Below are 24,763 nucleotides of genomic sequence, written 5' to 3'. Positions count from 1 at the left end.
CTATTCTCAGCAGACTGACCAAGGTGATTCTATTAAAATGTAGGGCAGATCACATCACTCTTCTATTTAAAACTCTCCAGTGGCTTCTGGTCATTCTCTCGTAAAAGTCAAAGTTCTTACCATGAATTAATTAGGCCCCACGATTGACCTCTGTGCCCTCTCCCTTGCAGTCCTTCTGCTCTAGCCACACCGGCCTCCTAGCTGCTCCTGCTCTTGCCTAAAGACCTCATGTGCTTTCCTTCGGCCCAGACTGCTGTTTCCCCAAATAGCCGCATTCATCATTTGTTTGCCTCCTTCAGGTCTTTGCTCAAACATCACCTTTCTCTCTCGGGCCTTCCTTGACTACTGTTAAAATTGCAGTGCCCCATCCCAACCACCTTCTCTGGTTTATCTTTCTCTACAGTACTATTTCTTTCTGTCTCTAGGTGTTTCTGATTTATTTTCTGTCTCCTTCACCTTCAGAATGTGAGCTCTGTGAGTGATAGGATCTCTGTTACCTGAAATATTCCTAGTGTCCAGGTCAGCACCTGGAGCAACAGTGTGTTAGTTGCTCAGTGGTGTCCAACTCTTTGCGATACCATGGACTGTAGCCCACCAGGCTCTCCTGTCCATTTTCCAGGCAAGAATACTGGAGTGGGTTGCCACTCCCTTCTCTAGGGATCTTCCCAATCCAGGGATCAAACCTGGGTCTGCTGCACTGGGAGCAGATTCTTTACCATCTGAGCTACCAGGGAAGTCCACAGTAGGTACTCAGGATACACTTGCTAGCTGTAGGATGCTGTATGTCTCTACCAAAGAACACGGCTTGCATGTGAGCTCCAGAAAACCAATTTTCCAGATAGGGATCAGATCCGTCTCTTTACAGAGCTGAAGGAATGGCTAGAAGTTTGACCACCTGCCTGCCCCTGGTGGTGGGTAAAGCTTTCATTAGGAGTCCCTCACCATCCAGTCAGACCACACCTCTTGCCCTTAGAACCGAACATGTAAAATTGAGATCCTGTGCTACATTTTTACTACTGATTCACAAGTATTCTTTTTACTCAGTATGCAGCTTTTCATGAAATGCCTCTGTTTAATATATGTTAGTCATGATTAAGCTGATAAATTATTTGTAGTAATAAAACAGTCTTTAAGATTGCCATACTATCATCTCAAGAGATGCAAACATTTCTTCCCCTTTCTACTCATGTTAAATAAGTTCACATTTAAAATAAATAATTGCTGCCTACCCCACAGTAACACATGTTGCTTTCATCAGGGGTTGAAGCAAAATTCTGGCAGCACTGATGTGGAGGTAGCTACCCACTCGCCTGCTGAGAGTACTTACTGGCTGCTTCTTGAGAAGTGGCACCTAACTCAGTAGGGCACAGCGGCAGATTTCCCTAAATCTGAGGACATACTTGAGAATGCAAAATTTCACTCTCCCGGTTCTGGTACAGAAAAGGACAAAAGTGCCCACAGTTTTTTCACCCCCCTCCATATATTCCAATGAGAAATACAGAAAAAAAAATTGTAAAATTTATTCACAATGTACAAGTTAAGGTGAATAAAACAGCTGGCAATGGCATCTTGCCTCTGAGTTGGATTTATAAAAATATTAGTGAGCTCAGTTTGCTATATTTTGCTATTTCATTTGGGGAATGATGAAGAGAGTCTTTTATAATTATAAAACTTGAGACTTCGATGTCATTTATCACAATATCGTCTGGAATTCTGAAAATGTTCTGTCAGGGATGACTTGGACATTTCAGGACTTGACATTTGAAGGAAGTTGGGTAACCGAATATCATAATGGTATCTTTTTCCTATGTACACCCTGTCATTCAAGGCATAGAGTTTATCTGCAATGTCACTGCCAATTAAAACCGAAAACAGGCGGGAGATATAACGATGCTGAGCCAAGAGCAAGTATAATTTCTTTCTCCTCCAAGACACATATCGACAATCAGTTTCTGCTGTGAGGGTTACCTAAAAAAACATAAGACCACACATAAACAGAGGTTAGGAAGCAAGAAATGGCCTGCCCTTTTTCTTGGCCCCAAATTTTAAATGAATTTCTCATGCTGATTTTAATGTTAAAACCCACAGTATATCATAAAACATAGCGGAAGTACAAAATTTATTACTATGTATGTAATTTATAACATGAATAATCACAGTGTTGTGCCCATCTCCAGTTCATCTGTTTCTAAATTTAGATATCTATTTTTTACATTTTATTGAAGTGAGAGCTACTTGATATTAAAAAGTAATAAAGTTGGCTAATGTTGGGGAAATATTTCCATGTCTGTCCTGAAGACTGTGGACATTTAACCCTAATCCATTTCCTGTAGTACTGAATATAATTAACCTAATCCACATATGTGTATGATTCTATATATATAAAACACACATGTATGTTATATGAATTAACCAGAGGAAAACAAATGCCATAATAGAACCTACCGAAAGGATTATCTTTTAATACTACCAGATATGGCAGCATAGTAATGACATTTTGTTTAGCATTTTGTTGCTAGAAAACAACTGAAATTCATCACATTTTGAATTTTAAAAGTCACTTATTTTGTCATAAGGACAGATTTTCATTCTTGGTGTTTTTCTAAACTGTGACAGGTGGCAGTGTTTAGAGTCAAATATCAGTTAATTATATTTTAATTCCCATGTACTCAGTTAAGCAAAGGAAAATTTAAGAATATTTATCACAGACTTCTTTCTGTCCTATGGGATACCCAATCTTCTCCTTGTTGCTGTACCTATAAAGTGACATTAATCAGTAAGACTCAAACAGAATGGGGAAGACATGCATGCTACCAAGTACATTCCAAAGTTAAGTATAAATTACTCCTATGTCATCGGCTGCTCTGTTTGCTTGTTTGCCTGTTTTTAAACAGGCAGCGTTTATCTGGTTGAAAGAGGCAGTGTTCCCAGTGTGGTCCAGTTATCCCTTACCTGAAAAGTGCCTTCCTCTGTGGGTTTCAGTGAGTCCCATTCAGGAGAATCCAGGAACTGGAAGGGGAAAATGTAATGCAGAAATTCGCCATCAACTGTCACTCTGATCCTACCCAGACACAAAGGACATCAGTCAGGAGGGAAGGAGAAAGAACTAAATTGGTGACAAGGGCAGGGAACACTATTTCTGATCTCTGATGATTCTTTTGGCTTTTAAAATCTTGAAGGGCAAAATATTAAATTCACACATTAATAAGTGACAAAAATCTCCTGTAAAATTTATGTACTGCTGTTCCTCCCATAGTTAGGATTCTGGAACAGTGGGTGAAATTCATCAGAAAATTCATCAATTGATATGTGCCCGTTTAGGTGTGTATAATATATTACAATTACAAGTTTCAATGCACTCAGTCAGATTTTAAATTAAGTAGAACTCTGAAGAACATAAAAACGTACCACTGGAAATACCTCTGTAAACTATTTAACCTTTTAAAAAACATGAATAATCACATTCCTATTTCTCCCCCAAACTTTTTTTCAAAATTTATATATAGTACATTTCCCCTTTGAGCAAGTGGGCATTTGCTAGAAATTACTGAAAAAAAAGTGATCATTATAAAATTTAAATGTTCTCTATTACTTAAAAGAATGCCCTAATAGAAAGTTTCAAATACTTTGTATGCTAAATAACTCTAAGTATTCTATTCACTCAAACTGGCATCATCTTTTTCTTGACTCTAAGTGATTAGTTTGGAAACAAATAGCATATCCAGACAAACCAATTCATACCTTTGATTTTTACAAAGAAATATTAAGACTAAATTATATCCTCCTTCAAGTAAATGGTACCATGTATTCTAAATGCCTATGTAAACGACTCATGCGTCAAGGGTTTTCTCATGCCTCAGAGTACTAAATGCTGCTGAGGACTATGCTATGTTGAGATAGGAAGAAAAGAAACAAAAGTTAGTAAGTAATAAAGCGGAAAGACACACAAGTGCCAAGGGTACAAACCTTCCTGAGACAAGCAGGGAGAGTTTGTCGATGGAGGTTTTCCCCTGCATGGCGTAACAGTGCTCCTTTTCCAGAGTAACCACTTCTGAGCTCATAGCAATAGTTCTGAAGTCAGGCAAAGAGGTCCCCAGAGGCTGGAAGAGGGAGCTGTACAACAGCTGAAATTCTCGGGCAAAGGTTATGCTGTGAACTTGATAGGCAATGTGAACAAACCGTATGAAGCAGATGACAAACAGTATAAAATTCCAGGAAAACATGTCGGCTGCACAGACATCCACCCAGGCCCAGACAGCAGAACAGAGAAAACCCAATCCCAGCAGACTGAAGACGTAAAGGAGCCCGAAGAATCCACTGCCACCCATGAAACCTACTACAAATAAAATGCTGGCTAGATGATAGATGGCTCCTTCAGCCTCCTGCTTCCAGATGGTGCAGACAGGGTGTTCATCAATTAGGTTCTTCCATAAACTTGAATTTCCTTCCATGGCCGTAGTACTGTCTGGTTCACTTTTCAGTTGATATTAAATAATATCAAAGCAAATAATTAAGTCCTTTGCTTTTCCATCATCAGAGTTGAGTCTTCACAAAACCAGAGAAAGCCCAGACACTGGAGCTCGGGTGATTATGGGTTTGGTGTTTGTGGATCTTGAAAAACTAAGAATCCCATGCTAGCATCCTTAAGTTCATCTGGGCTTCTCATTGAGTTCTAGCTGACAAATATGTTGTTGTTGCCTATGTAAGAAATAAAAACAGGATTCTAATTAAACAGAATTGAGAAGTGTATTTAATGAATCACCAGCATTTTACTTATTCAAGTTGACATCCTACTTTCTATGAAGTTAAAATATATTCAATACAAATACTGAAAGTATTACATTTCTAGGATAGAAAAAATGCATATTTTCAAGTTAGGCTTAATTATAAATAATTTACAGAAATTTTAGTATTTGTTACAATTAGCTAACTATGTATTTTTCAAGAAAGCTAAGTGCTATAATCAGCTGGTTTCTATAACAGTAATTCAGTGCACCTCAGAATCTTTCATGATAGTGACTAAAAATGCAGATTTATAGACTGTTTCCGGATATACTGAGTCAGAAATCTCTAAGGGTGGGGCCTCAGTGTTGGTACTTTGAACAAGCTCCCCACATGATTCTGATGCATCAATTCACGTCTTCCATGGCCCACCCTTTTAGAGATGTTGTTTGACAATATGTTATTCACTCTTTACAAATGAAGAATTTGAGGCTCAGAGAGACTAATTTATCCTAGGCCACACAGTGGTTGATGGCAGAGCAGAACTTCAGCACGTAAGCCTGCATGCCAGATCCAATCATGAGGTCTCTCGTGAGAGAGATTTTAAAATAGTCACCGTAAGGAGCCCTAATCAATAAATGTAAGAAACACACCATTAGGAGTCAGGTTTTAAGAGTACATGGTAGACTGTGAAAATGTTTAATTAGATCAAAATTATTTGAGAAATATAAATTCAGTTCTCCTTTACTGTATTAGAGGCTCTTTCAGGCTAACGGTTGCATCTATATAACTAAATAAATAATATTAAAGTTCCTGCAACTTACACATTTATTTGCCAGATGGTCAAAAATGTTAGTGACTAGTTCCTCTGCACATATATTCTCTACCCTTTCAGCCATATGGTAAAAATGCTAATATGTGATCTCATTCAGGAGAGATTTAACTATGATGACAGAGTTGTAGGATAGATATCATTTATCACCAAGTTTCTTAACAATGAATGGTTTCAATATGAAGCATTCATTGGATTGATTTTTTTGAAACCAAGATAACATTCAAGAACCTTGAACTTGTGTGCTATATTGTTTTTATTTTGAGATAGATTTTTTCTAGAACACCTGGTAATAAAATACCAAATAACATAGATCTAGTCTTATAGAAAAAAAGTACCTACAGAGGTGAAAATGACTTAGCTGAAATAAAAAAAGGACCAGCATTTTACTACCAACAGAACTAGAGATGAAAATAAAGAAGCTGATACTGCTCAAGTTCCTGGTTTTTCATCCTGGATAGTGATTCTCTTCTCAGCAAGGAATGACTTTAAGAACATCACCAGGTGAATCATTAAAACAAGAAAAAATAACACAGAACTATAACTGACAACCGTATTATTTCTACTTATGCTGCTTTTAAATGCAAACATTCTGCATCCCTCTAATTATCACTCCACCCATCCCTCTGTGAGGGGTGAGACTCAAGGCCGACTGACACTCTGAACATGTTTCCCTTCTCTTCTTTAAACAAAACCCAAAGTCATATATCACTGCATATTCACAACAAAGAAACATTTTTTAAAAATACAATGAGTAGTTGAGAAGTGTGACATGCAGACCGCAAATGTCAGTCTCCCTGCTGTTTTACTTTTAAAACTCAAGTATTTTAAGTTAATGCCTCAAGATGCCAAGCAAATAGCCACAAAAGTAATATTAAAAAGCACTACCAGTGGAGCTCTGAACTTGGATTTGAACCTCTTGGAAATGTAAAATCCTCAACAAATTGCTAAAATGATGCTAATGTGAAATTTAGCATTATGTTTGTGGTAATTCAGAGTTTATTGGAATCTTACCCCTTAAACTCTTGACTTGGGGAATAATATACTGGGCCACCTGCATTCCTGGAGTGTGACCCATTATAATTATATGAGGAACTTTGTTTCTGGCCCTTTCCAGTCAGCTTCTGTTTCAGTAAGCTGCCACCAAACCACCTTCCTACCCTTGATCCTGTATCACTCAACAAAGAGTGCTGACTTGCCCTGATTAGATTGCTCCACACCCAGGCTTTCTCCACTTGGTGTGTTTTTATTCAGTCACCAAAACAGATGTACTTTATTAGAAGAAGAACTGACAGGGGCAGGTGACAAGCCCGAGTGTTCCTCTGCCATGTGCCAGCAGCCCTGTATGAATGCTGAACACGACTCATCAACCAGCTGCCTGTGTCAAAGCCTGTGGGCCTGAAGTCATGTTTTGCGGTAAATAAATGCTGGAATGCCAAAGGAGCACAATGGATTTCTTACGTAGTTGATCTTCCCTGCAAAAGAAGTTAACACATGGGGATACAAACGATGGAGACAAAGTGCAAATAAACATACTTCCCCTTTTTACTCTTTACATCGTCAGAGCCTGAGTTCAAAGGAATAAGGACATGTAAAGGCAGACACAAGAATGCTCAACTAAATGTGATATAAATTGGGTGGCACAGTGATGGAGATTAACTTGAAATGGCAGTTACGGGTTCAGAACGTGTACATTTATTATCTCACAGCATCACACTTACTGCCACGAGCGAGGCAGTATCTAAACCATCATGCTCAGCTTACAAATGAGAAAGGTGGAGCCCAAGGCAGGTTAAGTAACTTGCTTCAGGTAAAAGTCACAGTAAGTCACAAAGCTGGAAGTTCAAGTCCTCTTCCGCTCAGCTTCATGCTCTTCCCAGCAGGCAGTGTGTCTTTCAAGGCTGCAGATCTGATTTAATGTGTTGGGAGACCAGTTGAATAATCTGCCAGGACGGTTTGCCAGGAAAATAATAATCCTAACAGTGGATATTTGAGACAGGCTCTATCTGCTTGTCCAGTTCAGTTCATTATGCTTAGAATACCACCAGGGACATAGACATAGAAAGCCACTCATGAAATAATCTTCTGTTTTACTGTTCAACACTGACTCATTTCCTCTTCTTGATTCCAAAATTATTAAAGGGCAAAGACAAATGTTTTTGTATTTTAGACCCTTGGCACTAAGGGAATGTGGATTGAACACACTGATACAGAGGAACAAGTCCTCTCTTTTCCATCCTCACTCTATCCAGGACAACAGATGTTCTAACAGATGTCACCTAGGGGAACAGAAGTGGAGGATTTCTTGACTGAGGGGTTGTTTAAGATGTCCGGCACAACTCCAAATTCATAGGAGAATCCTTCTGTCTTCTTACAATGTTCAGTTCCTTAAGAGCAGCTGAATTCCTGATTTCATTAAAACAACTCTGGTAGCTTGTGGTATTATGTTAGTTGTGGTTGCTAGGCAACCTAGAAGATCAAAATTCTATCAATATTATCCTTATTAATTGGAATCATATCCCAGCTTTGGTATGTGTTACATATGGAGAAGATCATTTTCTCTACTTAAACCTTTAAGTATGTATACTTACTCAGCAACTATGTACCAGACATTTAAAAAATTATTTAATCTGCACAACAACCCCATGAGGAAGGTACTATTATCTCCATCCCACAGATGAGAAGATTGAAACTCAGAGAAGGCAAGTAAATTGTACAAGGTCACCACACTGTTCATATTGGAACTAAGATTCCATCCAGGTCTGTCTGACTCTGAAACTCACTGTCTAAACCATATCATTCTGCTTCCACAGTACCAGGATTCAGAAAATGTAGACTTTCGTTTCCTCCTTGCTACTTAGATGAACTTAGACATATTTATTCATCAGTAAAGCAGAGGTAATGTCACCTATTGTGTCTACTTTAAAGGGTCCTGGAACATCCAAATGAGAAAATCTATATTAAAAATTCTTAGCAGATTTTATTCTTTTAATTTCTCAGTCTTTTGGGAGCACTTATCTTGTTATTTTTTAATTTTTATTGGAGTACAGTTGTTTTACAATGTTGTGTTAGTTTCTTCTGTATAGCAAAGTGAATCAGCTATATTGTTGTTCAGTTGCCCAGTCATGTCCAACTCTTTGCGACCCCATGGACTGCAGCACACCAGGCCTTCCTGTCCCTCACCATCTCCTGAAGCTTGCCCCAGTTCATGTTCATTGCATTGGTGATGCCATCCAGCCATCTCATCCTCTGAAACCCTCTTCTCCTCTGCCTTCAATTTTTCCCAGTATCAGGAAGAGGAATCAGCTATATGTATACATATAGTTCCTCTTTTTCTGGATTTCCTTCCCATTTAGATCACCATAGAGCACTGGGTAGAGTTCCTTGTGCTATACAGTAGGGTCTCATTAGTAATCTATTTTATACACAGTAGTGTATATATGTCAATCCCAATCTCCCAATTCATTGCACCCCTTCCCTCCCTTGGGGTCTATACATTTGTTTTCTGCATCTGTATCTCTATTTCTGCTTTGTAACTACAGATTCCACATATATGTGTTAATAGTTTTTCTCATTCTGACTTACTTCACTCTGTATGACAGTCTCTAGGCCCATCCATGTATCTGCAAATGACCCAGTTTCATTCCTTTTTATGGCTGAATAGTATTCCATTGTATATACGTACCACATCTTTATCCATTCCTCTGTTGATGGACGTTTAGGTTGTTTCCATATCCTGGCTATTGTAAATAGTGCTGCAATGAACATTGGGGTGCATGTTTCTTTGAATTAAAGTTTTCTCTGGGTATATTCCCAGTAGTAGAATTGTTGGATCACATGGAAGTTCTCTTTTTCGTTTTTAAGAAACCTCCATACTGTTCTCCATAGTGGTTCTACCAGTTTATTGATACATTTTTATCAACAGTGCAAGAACATTCCCTTTTCTCTATACCCTCTCCAGCATTTATTGTTTGTAGATTTTGTGATGTTGGCCATTTGGACAGGTGTGAATTGATATTTCATTGTAGTTTTGATTTGCATTTCTCTAATAATTAAAGATATTGAGCATCTTTTTATGTGTTTGTTGGCCATCTGTATGGCCAGCTCATCTTTGAAGAAATGTCTGTTTAGGTCTTCTGCCCATTTTTTGATTCAGTTTTTTTTTTTTTATTTTATTGAGCAGATTTTTAAATAACAGAGAAATGGCATTGCTGTACTTGTTGCTTGTTTGCTACAGAGCTGAGCCATTTGAAGATATAGATTTTAAAAGCTTTCTTCAGAGGATTTCAATAGAAGACAAACCATCCTTATGTTCTAAATTCTAAACTTACTTATTTCTGCAGGAGTGATCTGTCTTATTCTTCCCTATGTTGTGTCCTGACCACCCAGAACTAACCTATCCTTGAGTAAAGAAACCAGTCTCTGGAAGCCAGTAACAATCGGAATCACCCAGGGACCTGTTAAAATGCCCCTTCCCTGGCCCCACCCCAGAATAACTGAGCCAGGGAGGGACCCAGACAGATGCCTTTCTAATAGGCTCTCAGTTGATTTTTTTTTTTTGATGTGTTCATTTACTTTAATAACACTACATTTACCATGTTATCACCATGGAATGTAAATTCAGGTTAGACGAGAATTTCACAAGTACAACAAAGCATTTTGTGATATACCAAAGTTTGTATAATGTCTGACCAAACCAGCTTGCTCATCAATGACTTCCATTATAGGGATTTTATTTAGTTGATGATACTTTTGGAGAAAATAAACATACTGCACACATTTTAAAAGTGTTTTTTCATTTACCTTTACATTAGCACTTAAAATACATGTTTCAAAATAATTTAAAATTATTCTAATTTAACAGCAGCAAAATATAATTCTGCAATTACTAAAGAGCTAAAAGGGATCCACAAGTTAAGTTACTCTCATGTTTATAACTATGATTCTAAAATAAATACTACTTCAAAGTGGCTCTGTTACCAGCTTTTTAGTGTTGGTTTAAAAACACACACAGACTTCCAGGGAGGTTTGTAATGTTGTATTCCATGCACTGTTCTGAAAGGGTTCCTCAAGAGCCAACCAGCCCATAAAACAGTACTCAGTCCACAAGGCCATCAGAAAGTTAAATTAACTGGGGTAAATAGGATTCCTACATTACATCAAAAGCATATGATATTCTGCAGCAACTGGGAGCATTTTCAGGATTGGCATGTTGTCTTCTTTAGAACTAATTTCAACAGAAGAGTTTAAGAAGGTGGATAGGTACCACTATCAAGTGTATTTAAAAGTGACATGTTTCTTTTGTGCTGGTCTGACTCCCCTGAATGACCTAGCTAGTGAACTAGTCACCAGTAACTTGGTCACCAGGCAAATCAAGCCTGCAAGAAAGGAGGCCAATTTTCAAATTACCATGTTCTTGTCTGACCCAAACAATTTATTTTCAGCATAAACATATAACCTCAATATGAGATGTCTAACTATAGCAAGCACCACCAAGACGACCAAGACAGCATCTCCTCTTCTAAGGTTTAGGTTTCCCCCAGAATTCTTGATACAGGGAATAGCCCATACCAAGAGTCATTGCTCCCACAACAAAGCCTTGGGCTGCCACACGCATGTGGATCAGGTGAACAGACATTTTAGTATGTCCCCTGCTCTTCAATCTATATAATCCATATGCAACAATTGCTGCAAAACATGCCATTCCAATGGGGACAAATGGTGCCTCTCTAGCTTTTCGGATAAGTTTAGATCCCTGATCTTCATCATATGAATAAAGAGAAATATCTGTGTCGCTTGACATAGTGATTGAAGAATCTTCAGACAACTTCAAGACGTTTCAGGTTCCTACCGGATTCTCAGTTGATTTTTTTTTAACTTTTTATTTTGTATTGGGGTATAGCTGATTAACAATGTTTTGATAGTTTCAGATGAACAGCAAAGGGAACTCAGCCATACATATACAGGCACATCTTCACACCAGGTTTGTGACTGGGGCCCTGCTCTGGAAATTGTTTAATTATTTACGGACTGTAGGGGGACCCAGGCACTGGCATTTTTCCACAGACTTCCCATTGATTTTGTTGTGCAACCAGGGTTAAGAACTTTTAGGGGGATGGGGTAAGAGACACTAGAACATTCTATAGAGTAAAGGATCTGGATTTTAATCCTTCTTTTTCAGGGGCTGGAAAGGCACATTTTCTCTTGTGTTTCTCACTACCATGCTTGCTCAGGTCAGGAGGCATTTTCTTCCTCACACTCATCTCTGAGGGGGCTCAAGGTTTGTGCATGTTCTGCATCAGCCTTTCCTTAACACGGTGGCTGAAGTGCACTTTCTAGGCTCTGAATTTTTATGGCCTTTACTATCTGTCTACATGGCTTCCACTGTATATTATATTGAACATAATATATATTTTCTTTTTAATTTTTTTTAAGGTATGTATTTATTTGGCTGTACCGGGCCTTAGTTGTGGCATGCGGGATCCTTTTTAGTTGAGGCATGTGAAATCTATATTTGCAGCATGTGGGTTCTAGTTCCCTGACCAGGGATCAAATCCAGGCCCCCTGCATCAGGAGCTCAGAGTCTTAACCACTAGACCAGTAGGGAAACCTGTTTTCCTTTTTAAAGCATCATAATTTGTTTATTCTTTCAGTTGGGGTACATATTTAAGTAATATTTTAAAGAATCTCATGTAGATAGTGTGTATATTTTTAAATATTGGCTTTATTAATTGGTCATTTATATATATATATATGATATAAATAGTGTTCAGGTAGAAAAACAATGTTTAGAATATAGTTTTGGAACAAGCAGGTTAATAGCCAGGAAGCCCAAGTGAGATATGACCGATACCTGAATCAATGGGTTAGGTGTTGGACAAAGAAAGAAAGAAAAGCATGTATTATATTAACCATGAAGAAGAAATGAAAGGAAGACGTGTCTCTGCTGAGACAGAAGAACAGAGAAGGGATGAAGACACTTTGGAGTTATAAGAGATCCTGAAGCTTGGAAAGAAATCAGAGGAAGTTTGGGGGCAGGGGACTCGCTTTGAGTCATGTTTAACCTGATGCACCTGGTCTAGCAACAGAGTTCACAGCAGAAGATAAGGTGCGGGATGGAGGTATATTTAACAGTTGTCCTAAATTACACAGGACAACACTGAATAAGGATTGGAGCTGATGAAATTATCTAGAAAGTGAGTACAAAGAGAAATGAGAATTGAAGTTAAATGCCCATGACCAGAAGCCTTAGAATCTTAGGGTTGTGCTGGCCACTGCAGGAGCCATCAGCCACACGTAACCACTGAGCCCCTAAAATGTAACTGGTCTGAAGTAAGATGCGTTGGTCTCAATGGATTTCAGAGACAGTACAAAGATTAGGAATACATCATTAATAATTTCTTTATTGGTTATGTGCTGAAATGATAATGTTTTGGAAATACTGGGTTAAATTAAACATATTATTAAAGTTAATTTCACCCATTTCTTATTTGTTAATGTGCTACTAGAGAATTTTAAATTATGTATATGGTTGCATTATATTTCTCTTGGACAGTGCTAGTCTAGATCCTCTCAAGGAAAGAAGAAATTAATTTCTTCATCATGCCAAGACTTGGCATGATGCTGTACAAACAGTGCATATGTATAGTATATAAATGTATAAATATGGAAGAATTATCTAAGATTAAGAGCAGAGAGTTGATGTAAATGTAAATGATTTTGGCTACAGTGTTCATATGCTACAGTCAGTCAGATGTTATCCAAGGCATCGATGTGTCACCATCTGGCTTCTGCCTATAGAGATGGCCAACCCCACTAAGCTCTTGGCTCCTTTATTCTACCAAGGAAAACGGTACTTTTTTCTTTTGCCTTAGGAAGAATCCTACTTTCTTAAGCAATTATATTACATGGTCTCATTTTCTCATTTCATCTTCTGATCTCAGGTAGACAGTCTCATAAATTTTATGCTGGAGATTGGATTGTGGCCTTCTAGATTCCAGAAGATCCACACAAGCTTTGGGGGGTTTTCACATAATACCTGTCTCTTCATGCACCACTAGGCTCCCAGGCTGGAATATGCCTTTGACTTTTTATACCAATGAAAGCTTGGCTTCACTTGAGACTCAAGGAAATTAGAGAACCTGCCCACAAGCTATGCCAGGCTTCTCTGATTCTCTTGTCTCAGCTAAAGCCACATTTGATTATTTCTAGCCATGTTTGGTTTCTCACTTTATCACCTATGGTGGTAGGGAGAATTCTAAGATTCCTACCCTGCTCATACACAGGTCCTGTAATCCCCTTTCCTTGAGTCTTCCCATTGAATGGCATTCCCATGTGAAAGGCATGGCATAGAGGGTACCTTGATTAGGTAACATGTTCTGGCCAATGGGACTGGAATAGTCATGTCTGTGATTATGTTAAGCCATGTAAGACTCACTATAGGACTGGAAATTAGACAAACATATTCTTACTAGCCTAGAAAAAAGCAACACCATGCTGTGAACTGCCTGTGGGGGCCACTAGGCAAGGAACTGCAGGCAGTCTCTGTGAGCTGAAAGAAGTACCCAACCAAAAGTTACCAGAATAATGGGGACCTCAGTCCTTCAACCACAAGGAGCTGAATTCTGCCAATTACCTGGAAATTTTGGGAGAGGATCCTAGACTTCAAATGAGGAGTGCAGTCTAGTTGATAACCTGAATTGCAAGCTTGTAAAACCCTGAGCTGAGGATCCATTCTAGCTATGCCTAGACTTCTGACTCACAAAAACTGTGAGATAGTAAATTTGTATTGTTTTAAGCCACTAAGTTTGTGGTAATTTGTTACAAAGCAATAGAAAATGAATATACACACTTACGAATATCCACTATAACTGAGGCTTTTCACTAAGGTAATAACTACATTTTACGATGGACTTGAAATACAGGTCTATGGAGAAGAAGACAATCCTCGTGAGATTTCTATTAGGAAAATCAAGTAATAACAGGTCTTTAATCATATCTGGAAAACAAGACAGGATAAGTGGCCCTGGGAATTATATTTAAATTAACTGTACCACTTTATAGGTTTTTCTTTCATGGAGTCCAGTGGCCCCAACACTATTAAGCATCTGTACATGTGGGCAACTTATAGAATGCTTATGTCATTCATATGTTGTTGTTTGGGGTCCCTGGTGGCTGAGATGGTAAAGAATCTGCCTGCAATGCAGATAACCAGGGTTTGATCCCTGGGCCGGGAAGATCCTCTGGAGAAGGAAATGGCAACCCACTCCAGTATTCTTGCCTGAGAAATCCCATGGACAGAGGAGCCTGGCGAGCTTAAGTCATGTGTGACTCTTTTGTGACCCCATGGACTGTAGCCTGCCAGGCTCCTCTGTCCATGGGATTTCCCAGGCAAGAATATTGGAGTGGGCTGCCACTTTCTTCTCCAGGGGATCTTCCCAACCCAGGGATCAAACCTGCGTCTCCCGCATTAGCAGGCGAATTCTTTACCGCTGAGCCACCAGGGAAGCCTGTATGTCATTCATATACCAATCTCCAAAATTCCTGGAATACCATGTTTCCTTGGTTAACATTTAGCTGGATCAATTCTTTGCAAAATTGAGCCATACATGTATGGCAAATACTTGATGTTTCAAACATATCCAGAGAATAATACTAAGAAAAAAAAAAAAGCCCATAGAAACTCAAAACAAATAGCTACATAATTTGAATTGTGACTCCACCAAATTTAGATGAGTTGAGCAATGGGAATTAATGAAGTAACTATGTGCCATCTTCTTAATCCTCATATACTATTACTACTAGTAGTACTACCAACGCTGTTACTATCAGCACCTAATATTTACTGAACACTTACTATGTGCCAGGCACATGTCTAAGAGCCCTAAAATGCTATGTCACTTAATCCTCACAACTTTTTGAAGTAGGCAAATTTATCTCCCCATTTTACAGATGAGAAATCTAAAGTCTAGGTTGCTTAAGGATACAATATTGATAGAACCCAGACTCACTCTCAGGCAGGTGGATGCCAAGGCTCTGCTGTCTTAACCCTCATGACTTAACTGCTTCACGTACAGTTTGAATCTAAATATCTGGACTTACTGGAGCAAATCACAGCATTCTTGTTTTCTCACTTCAGTCCTAGATTCAGTGAATTTAAATGTTTTCTTAAGAAATTACAAATTTTCAGGTGGGAGGATGAAATAGGTGAGTGGGGTTGAGATGTACAAACCTCCAGTTACAAAATAAATGAGTCGTGTCTAAAATGTACAGTCTGGGGAATATAGTTGACAATTATATCTTTTTTAAAAATTGGAGGATAATTGCTTTATAATGTTATGCTGGTGTCTGCTGTCCAACAACGTGAATTAGCCATAAGTATACATATATCACCTCCCTCCTGAGTCTCCCTCCTAACTCCTCCATCCTACCCGTCTAGGTCATCACAGAACACCGAGCTGAGCTCCCTGTGCTACGCAGAAGCTTCTCACTAGCTATCTGTTTTATACATGGTAGTGTATATATGTCAGTATTACTCTCTAAAGCATCCCCCCTTCTCCTTCCCCCACTATGTCCAGCAAGTCTGTTCTCTATGTTTGCGTCTCTATTCCTGGCCTGCAAATAGGTCCATCAACACCATTTTTCTAGATTCCATATATATGTGCTACTATATGGTATTGGTCTTCCTCTTTCTGACTTACTTCTAGGCTCTAGGTTTGTCCACCTCACAAGAACTGACTCAAATGCATTTCTTTTTATGGCTAAGTAATATTCCATTGTATATATGTACCACTAACTTCTTTATCCATCCATCTGTTGATGGACATCTAAGTTGCTTCCATGTCCTGGCTTTGTAAATAGTGCTGCTGTGAACACTGGAATACATGTGTCTTTTCAAATTATGGTTTTCTCAGGGTATATGCCCAGTAGTTGGATTGCTGAGTCAAATGGTAGTTTATTCCTGTTTTTTTTTTTTTAATGAATCTCCACAGTGGCTGTATTAACAACTTATTAATACATTCCCACCAAAAGTGCAAGAGGGTTCCCTTTCCTTCCCACCCTCTCCAACATTTATTGCTTATAAATTTTTTGATGATGGCAATTCTGACTGGTGTGAGATGATATACCTCATTGTAGTTTTGATTTGCGTTTGTCTAATAATGAGTGATGTGGCGCGTCTTTTCATGTGTTTGTTGGCCATCTGTATGTCTTCTTCAGAGAAATATCTGTTTAGATCTTCTGCCAATTTTTTGATTGGGTTATTTGTTTTTCGGATATTGAGCTGCATGAGCTGGTTGTATATTTTGGAGATTAATCCTTTGTCTTTTATTTCATTTGCTATTGTTTTCTCCCATTATGAGGGTTGTCTTTTCATGTTGTTTTTAGTTTCCTTTGCTGTGCAAAAACTTTTAAGTAGGTCCCATTTATTTATTTTTGTTTTTATTTTCATTACTTTAGGAGGTGGGTCAAAGAAGATCTGTGCCAAAGAGTGTTCCGCCTATGTTTCCCTCTAAGAGTTTTATAGTTTCTGGCCTTACATTTAGGTCTTTAATCCATTTTGAATTTATTTTTGTGTATGGTGTTAGTAAGTGTTCTAATTTTATTCTTTTACATGCAGCTGTCCAGTTTTCCTAGCACCACTTATTGAAGAGGCTATCTTTTCTTTATTGTATATTCTTGCCTCCTTTGTCAAAGATAAGGTGCCCATAGATGCATGAGCTTATCTCTGTGCTTTCTATCTTGTTCCATTGATATATACTTTTGTTTTTGTGCCAGTACCATACTGTCTTGATTACTGTAGCTTTATAGAATAGACTGAAATCAGGAAGGTTGATTCCTCCAGCTTTGTTTTTCTTTCTCAAGATTGCTTTAGTTATCAGGGGTCTTTTGTGTTTCCATACAAAGACAATTATATAATATTAATCTTTGTATGTTGACAGATGGTAACCAGACTTATCATGGTGGTCATTTTGAGATATATAGAAATATCAACTCACTATGCTGTGCACCAGAAACTAACATAGTGTCATAGGTCAATTATATTTCAAAAATGAAGAAACTCTTAGAAAAAAAAGTCAAATTTGTGGTTATCAGAGGCAGGAGTTGGGGGAAGGTTGTCAAAAGGCAGAAACTCCCAGTTATACGGTAAATAAGTACTAAGGCAACATGATAAAAATAGTTAACACTGCTGTATGTTATATATGTGAAAGTTTCTAAGAAAAATCCTAAGTGCTCTTATCACAAGGAAAAGTATTTTTTCTGTTTCTCTAATTTGTATCCATATGGGATGATAGACTTTCACTAAACTTAATGTAGTAATAATCATTTTATGATGGAAATTAGACTATTATGTAGATCATCTTAAAGTCATACAGTGCTGTATGTCAGCTGTATTTCAGTAAAACTGAAAGAAAAAAAGCAATTACAATTTTTGGAGCAACAGAAGGACAGGAGGTTGAGTCACTCAGTGCCCTATAATTCTTAATGTGAAGAAACAGCTATAAACCTCTCCTTCATAAGCTTATCATTTAACTGCTTTAAACGAACAATCCCCATACTCTGCTTCAAGTTCTTTTGACTTCTCCATGTTCTGGAAATGGCTAAAGGCACAAGCAGGAAAACATTCACTTTCAGTCAGCTGCAGTCACGTCATGCAGTAAGTTCACCAGAGACTCCTGATGAAAGATGCAAGAGAAGCTGGACTCACAGATGCATGAAAGTCTTTCCTTGATATGCATCCAAGGAAGACACCTTCACTTAGTTCTCCTCCAAGTGTCCTGCACACAGCAAATGAATTCACTTTTTCTATGTTTACTTCATGTTCCTTCCTGGCAAACACACCTAATAAGCTCATGTGTGCTAGCTAATTGGCTGTAATCTTTCCTTTGTCATTTTTTTGAGCTTAATGAGCAGGTGGATCACACACACCAGGGTCAGCAATGTTTGAAACCACCAAACCAGCCACTCCTGGTGCTACTAGGAGCATTTCTGCAAGGAATTCCATTTCCTTTTGAGTGTTTATAGGGACAGGAGCTTTTTCTTTGTGAGAAAAATTGTTCACTGGTTCTCCTTCCTGTCATGATCTTCAGTGTGGATTACTCCCTTACTCCTGCTGCTCAGGAAATACTGCACATTCTCTTCTTTCAAAATATTTGATTATCTCAAGCTTCTCTTCAGTGTTTAAGCTGTCCTTTTGCATGCACTCTTTGACATTTTTGAATCAAGATGCTTAAATATTCTTGGGATATTAAATGAGTGTTTTTCTATAGAAAAATGCATAAGTGCAAAAGAGTAACAAAACACAATCTTGCAGGATATCACTCAGTGAACCAAGGTAGCTCGTAATGTTTGAGCTCTGTGTGTGTTATATTCCTATAGGGCTTGGTTAGCTGGTTGCAGTTTAATGTGTTCAGCTGGTGTTTCTGACTGAGCAAATCATTGAATAAGTTAGTACAAAATTTGCATCATGCTTGAATTGTTACTAACATTTCAGTTGCATTGGAATGATGCTGGTTTTCAAAATAAGCATTATAGCATAATTGACTGTATCATCAACTTTCAAATAGACAAGAACACATTAATAATTAACATATGTAAGAATTCAACAAATTCCTGCCCTCATGGAGCTTGCATTTTAGTGAAATTCAAATATTGACACCATTTAAGCCCAGTTTCAAATTATGAGATCTAAGATAATCTAAAAATACATTTTATATGCAAATAAGCTACTTAAAACTCATTAAAAGTCAGTTGTTGCATACTGAATTTTTAAATAAATGTTATATTTTAAAAGACAAACTAAAGTCTTAAAAATCAAAATGCAACCAAGTTGTTTCTTAGAAATTCAAGACCAAAAGCAACAAACAAGCCCTAAAATGTTGTATGTGTCACAGGTAATCAAGTAGCATATTACATATTAATATGCCTGTATTCTTCTATTTGTATAAATGCAAGGGCATGTGGAGTGATTTTTTACTTAATGCTAAGAAAGGTTATTCCTGGATGGCAGGACACTACTTTTTTCTTTGCATATACCTATATTGTTTGCTTCCTTTATACTAATCTTATAAAACTAAAAGGTGATTTTATGTTAATTTGAAAAATTTTAAATACAAAGATATCAGAGAAGAAATATCCATGAACCCAACAACCAAAATTATCAAATATCAACACTGTCATATTTTTGGATCTTTTTAAAATAACAAAAGGTTCCACAAGAAATTAAAGATCACCACAGACTACTCTCTAGTGCCATTCCTCACCCATCTACTCCCTCTATAAAACTGCATTTCTTTCCTGTCCATATAGAATAATTTTTATAATTGCAATTAAAAATGTTAGGCTAGACTAGAAATGTATCTTATGAGTTTTTCAGCTTTACGCTAATTTTTTTCTGATGAATAATTTTGAACATATTCCAAAATAGAGAAAATAATGTATAATAACCCGTCTATATACCCATTACCTAGATTCAGCACTCATCAAGGTTTTGCCACATGGAAGTTTTGAAATCAAAAGCAGAAAACTGTAACCTACTGTTCATCCTACAATTTGTTCAGTCAATAAACAACCACCTACTAAGGAAGACAGGGAGAACTGAGATTAGCTATGTTCTCACTATGTGCTGCGCACTGGGTCTTGTCTACACTGACCCACTGAGGAGTCACAACAACTCTGCCACTCAAATAGTATCATTAGCATTCTTCAGAGTGGAAAATGAGGCTTGGAAAGATGAAAGTTCTTCCAAAGGCCCAGCTGCTTGCTCTTCTCTCTAGACCGTAAATCCCTCCTCCCCCACCAATTTCAGTATGTGTGAAAGAGTCACTAGAGGTTATTCTGTTGAAAAATACAAAATGAGAAGGTCTCACTTTGTAGTTGTGTGAATTGATCCCTCAATTCTCTGAGCTGGAGGAGGGTCCAGCGTTGTTATGGGAGTTTTAAGTCAGCAACTTTTGTTATTATTTAATTTATAAGATAACCTGTTGTAACTTTCACTTTAAGATATTTTCCTCTAACTATTAAGATAAAAGAGAGGAATGTTTTCTCTTTTTCTTTAAAAAAAATCTCATTAATGATTCAATACACTTTTGTAAATTCTTACTTATTCTCTATAGCTAATAATCCCAGCTGACCAACACCCATAATTACAGAAACCAATTTCAGTTGCAGTTTGCGGGCTTGCAAATATATCACAGACATTTTCCAAAGCAGTTTTGAAACTTCTTGCCTGTCATGTCACTTACGTGTTGTTATGCTCATATGCTGCAGCAAATGCTTCATAACCATTCTTGATCTTTCCTGGGGACTCTTCAGAAAGCAGACATGAATGCTCCAGTGTATCAACCCTATTAGTCAGTCTTGTGATAAGAAGCATGGGGTTTGGGTTTCCCCTGACACATATTTATTTAATAGCATAGACTGTCATCATTTAGAAGCCCAGGATGTACAATGATTCAGCTATTTTGAGAAACTGATGAGATTAAAGAAACTCAATTATCAAATGTCTCCCAGCTTATATGTATAAAATTTTAGTAGAACAGATAACATCTTATTCTAGATTTCACTTAATATTTGTATCCCAAACTCTTCAAAAGACAAACCCAGTCTCCCAGAGAAGGAAAGAACCTTAAAGATCATGTGGGATCAGACAGACCTCTTCATCTGGCAAATGTGGAAAGAGATCCAGTATTTATTTTGCTAATATTTTGTTTCAGGTAGTTCTTGTTTGGTTTTCAGTTGCCACAAAGAACAGTGCCAAGTTCCTGTATTGTCACACCAGGGAGTTGTTTGTGCAACAGTCCCTGGTATTAAAAATAACGGAAAAGAAAATAGCCACTAAACTTGAGCATGATCAGAGAGACAGCAGTAAATTTTTTAAGGCTGCCATAAAACTCAACTGCAACGTGCAAGCTTGCAAACTGAAAATACTTAACCACAAGAATTGGAGTAAAAAGTCAGGAAGGAAGGTTGTCACATTCTAGAAGTTCAGTAAATCAAATTAGTTTATGTTCAAAAGTGGGTTTCTAATTCTGCTTTCCCACTTATTTACATATACAACTTTTCCACTTTTTGCAAAATGTCTCCTGACTAAAAATGTTTTCGTGTGTGTGCCATAGCCATATTACTGTATTTGATTCTGTGCCTTTAATCTTTTCTTAAAATACAGACCCTCAAAATACATCTCTCTGTAACCGACCTTGGTGAGGAGGTAGTTTAGTGGTTTTCAAATGTCTTTCCCTTTCTTTCCTTCCCTTCCCCTTGCCCAGGGGGATTCCCCAAATAGAGTAAACAGGTCAGCGTGACCTTGGATGTGGCCGCTTTCTGGGTCCCAAACTCAACGGGAACACCCTGCCCTGCTCAGACTTTTTGCCCAGGGAAGCTTCTCGTCTCTGCCCGACTTCCCCAAGGCCAACCGAAGGCTGTCAGGGCCCCCGAAGCAGCTTTTCTCCCTCTAAAATCCGACCTTTGGGGGGTCTCCAAGGTGCTGCCCGGGGCAAGAGTGGGTCCAATAGCAGATGTAGGAAGAAGATTCACCTCTGTGGGCGGAGGACCCGAGCGCCTAGGACCGGTGCGCCGACCCCAGCGGGCCAGCCTCCAGCGGCACCCGCGCGGACCCCCGGACTCGCCGCTGGCCGGAGCAGGGCCAGAGCGGGAGGCAGGTGGCAGCGCCGTGCAAGCAGGGGCACAGGGAGCGAAGCGCGCTGCTAGGGGGTCTGCAGGTCGTGATCCCCTTCCAGGAGCGGGGCCAGGACAGAGAACCGCACCCGGCAAGAGGCCCCAGTGCCGCAAGGTGTGAGGGTGCAGACGGCGGCGGAAGGGTGGCGGCCGAGGCGCCCCGGCTCCTCCTTACCTGGCCTTTCCCGGTCTCACGCAGAGCTCCAGCCTCGCGCCCGCAGAAGTTTCCCAGCCGAGTGCATCGGGCCCCCCCGACCAGCGCGAAGTCCCTGTTGCCCGGCTCACGCGCTCCCGGCTACCCGGCGCCGGTGCCCGCCCTGCACCCGGGCGCTCAGTGACCGCAGCCCGGTTCCGGAGCGGCGCGGTGGCGCAGGCGGGGGCCGGGCACGAGCGCGCGCCCCGGGGACCGCGGGGAGGGCGGGGTGGCGGCGGCAGGAACGGCGCGGGGCCGGGGTAGCCCCAGCCTCCAGGGAGTCGTCGGACTGCTGATCAACCTAGCCATTGAGCGGCGGAACAAAGTTTGCAAAGATGGGTCTCTAGTGAACGCAGCTTACAGTTGTAAAACGAACCTCGTGTTCACTATATGCCAGGCAGAGGACCATGGGGTTCACTCCTTGGATGGGAAGGGAAGCAAGTGTACTTCTGCCCTCTCTACCCCACCCCCACTGTAAACAAAATGAGATCAGTGACTGGAATGGGGATGGGAATATTTGGGTAAAGAGGGCACAGAACAGTTAATATCTTGATTCAAATCAATGAATGTCTCCAAGGCAAATGGATGAAGAGCATGGACAATAATAGAAGAAAAAAAATTTAAATACAGATGATCCCCACAAAAAAGTTCGTTAGTAATGAGCCCTAATGCATACAACTTAAGGCAGAAATCAAATGCATTTTTTCCCTCCCATGAAGTTAGTGAAGTTTTCTTTGGTTTTGGTGATCAGACTCTGGTGGTTGGTGAGGGAACAGTGAAACACAACCTACTTGAGAATTTGCATCTCCTCCCTTCTCTCAGCACCCTCGCTCATGTTCTATAACTGTTCTGGTTGCAGTGATTCCAGGAACATTTACTGAATAATCAGGGGCTCTTTTGGTCCCTAGAATAGCCATTAAAGTAATATAAATGGTAAAAATTAACTTCTTTTAATGGATACCAGGACTGAGGGGCAAAAAGTACCTGTATTCCTATACTCTATATGGGGCTGGAAACCGCATGTGTTCCAGGCCTTTGCTGTTGTGCTTCATTCTAGGGATTTACTCAGAAATGTTGGAAATCCAGTTTAAATTGGATATGGCTGGGGAAGTAAGAAGGTCAGGAGGTTTGACATCAGATGTATTTGAAACTGCTAAGTGGCATTTCAAGAGGTTCCAAGGAGCTGCAGTCCTTTACGTCTCAGCACAAAAATAATTCTTCGATAGGCAAAGTGATAGATAAGAGGTGATAGGACGCTTGTGAGGCTTATCAGTGGGCAGGTGAGAGGGTGCCACACTGAGAACTTAGTGGGCTACAGTTTTATAAAATAGGAAAAATAGGTAAGGGGGAAAGACAACTTTCTCCCTTATTCTTAAGTAGGTATCATGCTTGCATCATTAGCTCCTCCCCCAGGTTGGGCAAGGAAGTCTTTTTGTCCCTATATGGTCAAGCTAGGACTGTCATGGCAGAAATGGAAAAATTATTTCAAGTCTCAGTACAATGGGCATCTTTCACTTTGAAATGTCACCTTTCCATAAACTGCTGTTCTTTATGTGCAGAAAGCATGTTCTATGGATCATCTGCTTACTGAGCTCACTGGGCAGGATGTGGGGCTCATGGCACCATTGTTCTTTGTTATGTCTTGTGCTTCTCTTCCACGGTTTTGTTGCTAAGCAAGCCTGCTTGGTTTTGTGGTTGAGTCATCCTGCTTCCTTGAGTAATCATTACTACAGGGGTTGCCCATATTTATTTCTACTTACAATCCTCTAGTGTGGTTAACTATTTAATCACCTACTTTGTTTACTCTGTCCCTATCATATTCTGGGTTTAGATTTACTTCTTATTTAGTATTATATGTTACATTTTTTAAGGATTATATTCATGGTCATTTTTAACTTAAAAATTCCAAAGCAGCAAAAGATATGATTGTTCAGTAGATTGTAAGGTGGCTTCATGAATTCCTGCTGACTCCTGGCATTCACACCTTTTGGGATCCCCCTCCCCTTGAGTGCATCTGGGACTTGTGACTTGCTTGTAAAACAATAAATATAGCACAGGTGGTGGATGTCACTCTTGTGACTACATTATGTTTCAAAAGACTTGGTCTTGCTAGCCAACTCTCTCTAGAGACCATCTGATCTGGCTTGATGAAGTAAGCAGCCATGCTGGGAAAGTCCACTAGTCAAGGAATTGTAGGTGACCTCTAGGAGCAGCCTCCAACCAGAAAGAAGCCAGTGCCCTGGGATACTACAAGCACAGGGAAATTAATTCTGTCAGACATCTAAGTGACCTTAGAAATGTTCTTCCCCACTCAATCCTCCTGATGAGAATGCAGACCAGAG

The 24,763-nt window shown here is 39.2% G+C and overlaps 2 protein-coding genes across 3 annotated transcripts; both read right to left on the bottom strand.

Annotated features, from left to right (window-relative positions):
- Positions 1 to 1,480: 1,480 nt before the first annotated feature.
- Positions 1,481 to 22,786, bottom strand: POPDC3 (popeye domain cAMP effector 3). 2 transcript variants are annotated; one of them, XM_070376541.1, is made up of 4 exons: positions 22,404 to 22,786; positions 3,967 to 4,698; positions 2,953 to 3,061; positions 1,481 to 1,968 (listed from the first exon to the last, which is right to left on the bottom strand). In XM_070376541.1, exons 2-4 carry the CDS (start codon positions 4,449 to 4,451, stop codon positions 1,687 to 1,689), a joined length of 876 nt encoding a protein of 291 aa, XP_070232642.1. In that variant the 5' UTR covers positions 4,452 to 4,698; positions 22,404 to 22,786; the 3' UTR covers positions 1,481 to 1,686. The 2 variants fall into 2 exon arrangements, with proteins under 2 accessions (XP_070232642.1, XP_005901664.1); XM_005901602.3 differs by lacking the exon at positions 22,404 to 22,786 and adding an exon at positions 20,797 to 20,931.
- On the bottom strand, positions 10,662 to 11,401 carry LOC102282478 (HIG1 domain family member 1A, mitochondrial). The gene has a single exon (XM_014480073.2). The coding sequence runs from the start codon at positions 11,355 to 11,357 to the stop codon at positions 11,076 to 11,078; it is 282 nt and encodes a 93-aa protein (XP_014335559.2). The 5' UTR covers positions 11,358 to 11,401; the 3' UTR covers positions 10,662 to 11,075.
- Positions 22,787 to 24,763: the final 1,977 nt, after the last annotated feature.

Source organism: Bos mutus, chromosome 9, assembly GCF_027580195.1.
Source record: "Bos mutus isolate GX-2022 chromosome 9, NWIPB_WYAK_1.1, whole genome shotgun sequence".
NCBI classification, from domain to species: Eukaryota; Metazoa; Chordata; class Mammalia; order Artiodactyla; family Bovidae; genus Bos; species Bos mutus.
This window is presented reverse-complemented; position numbering and strand designations above follow the sequence as displayed.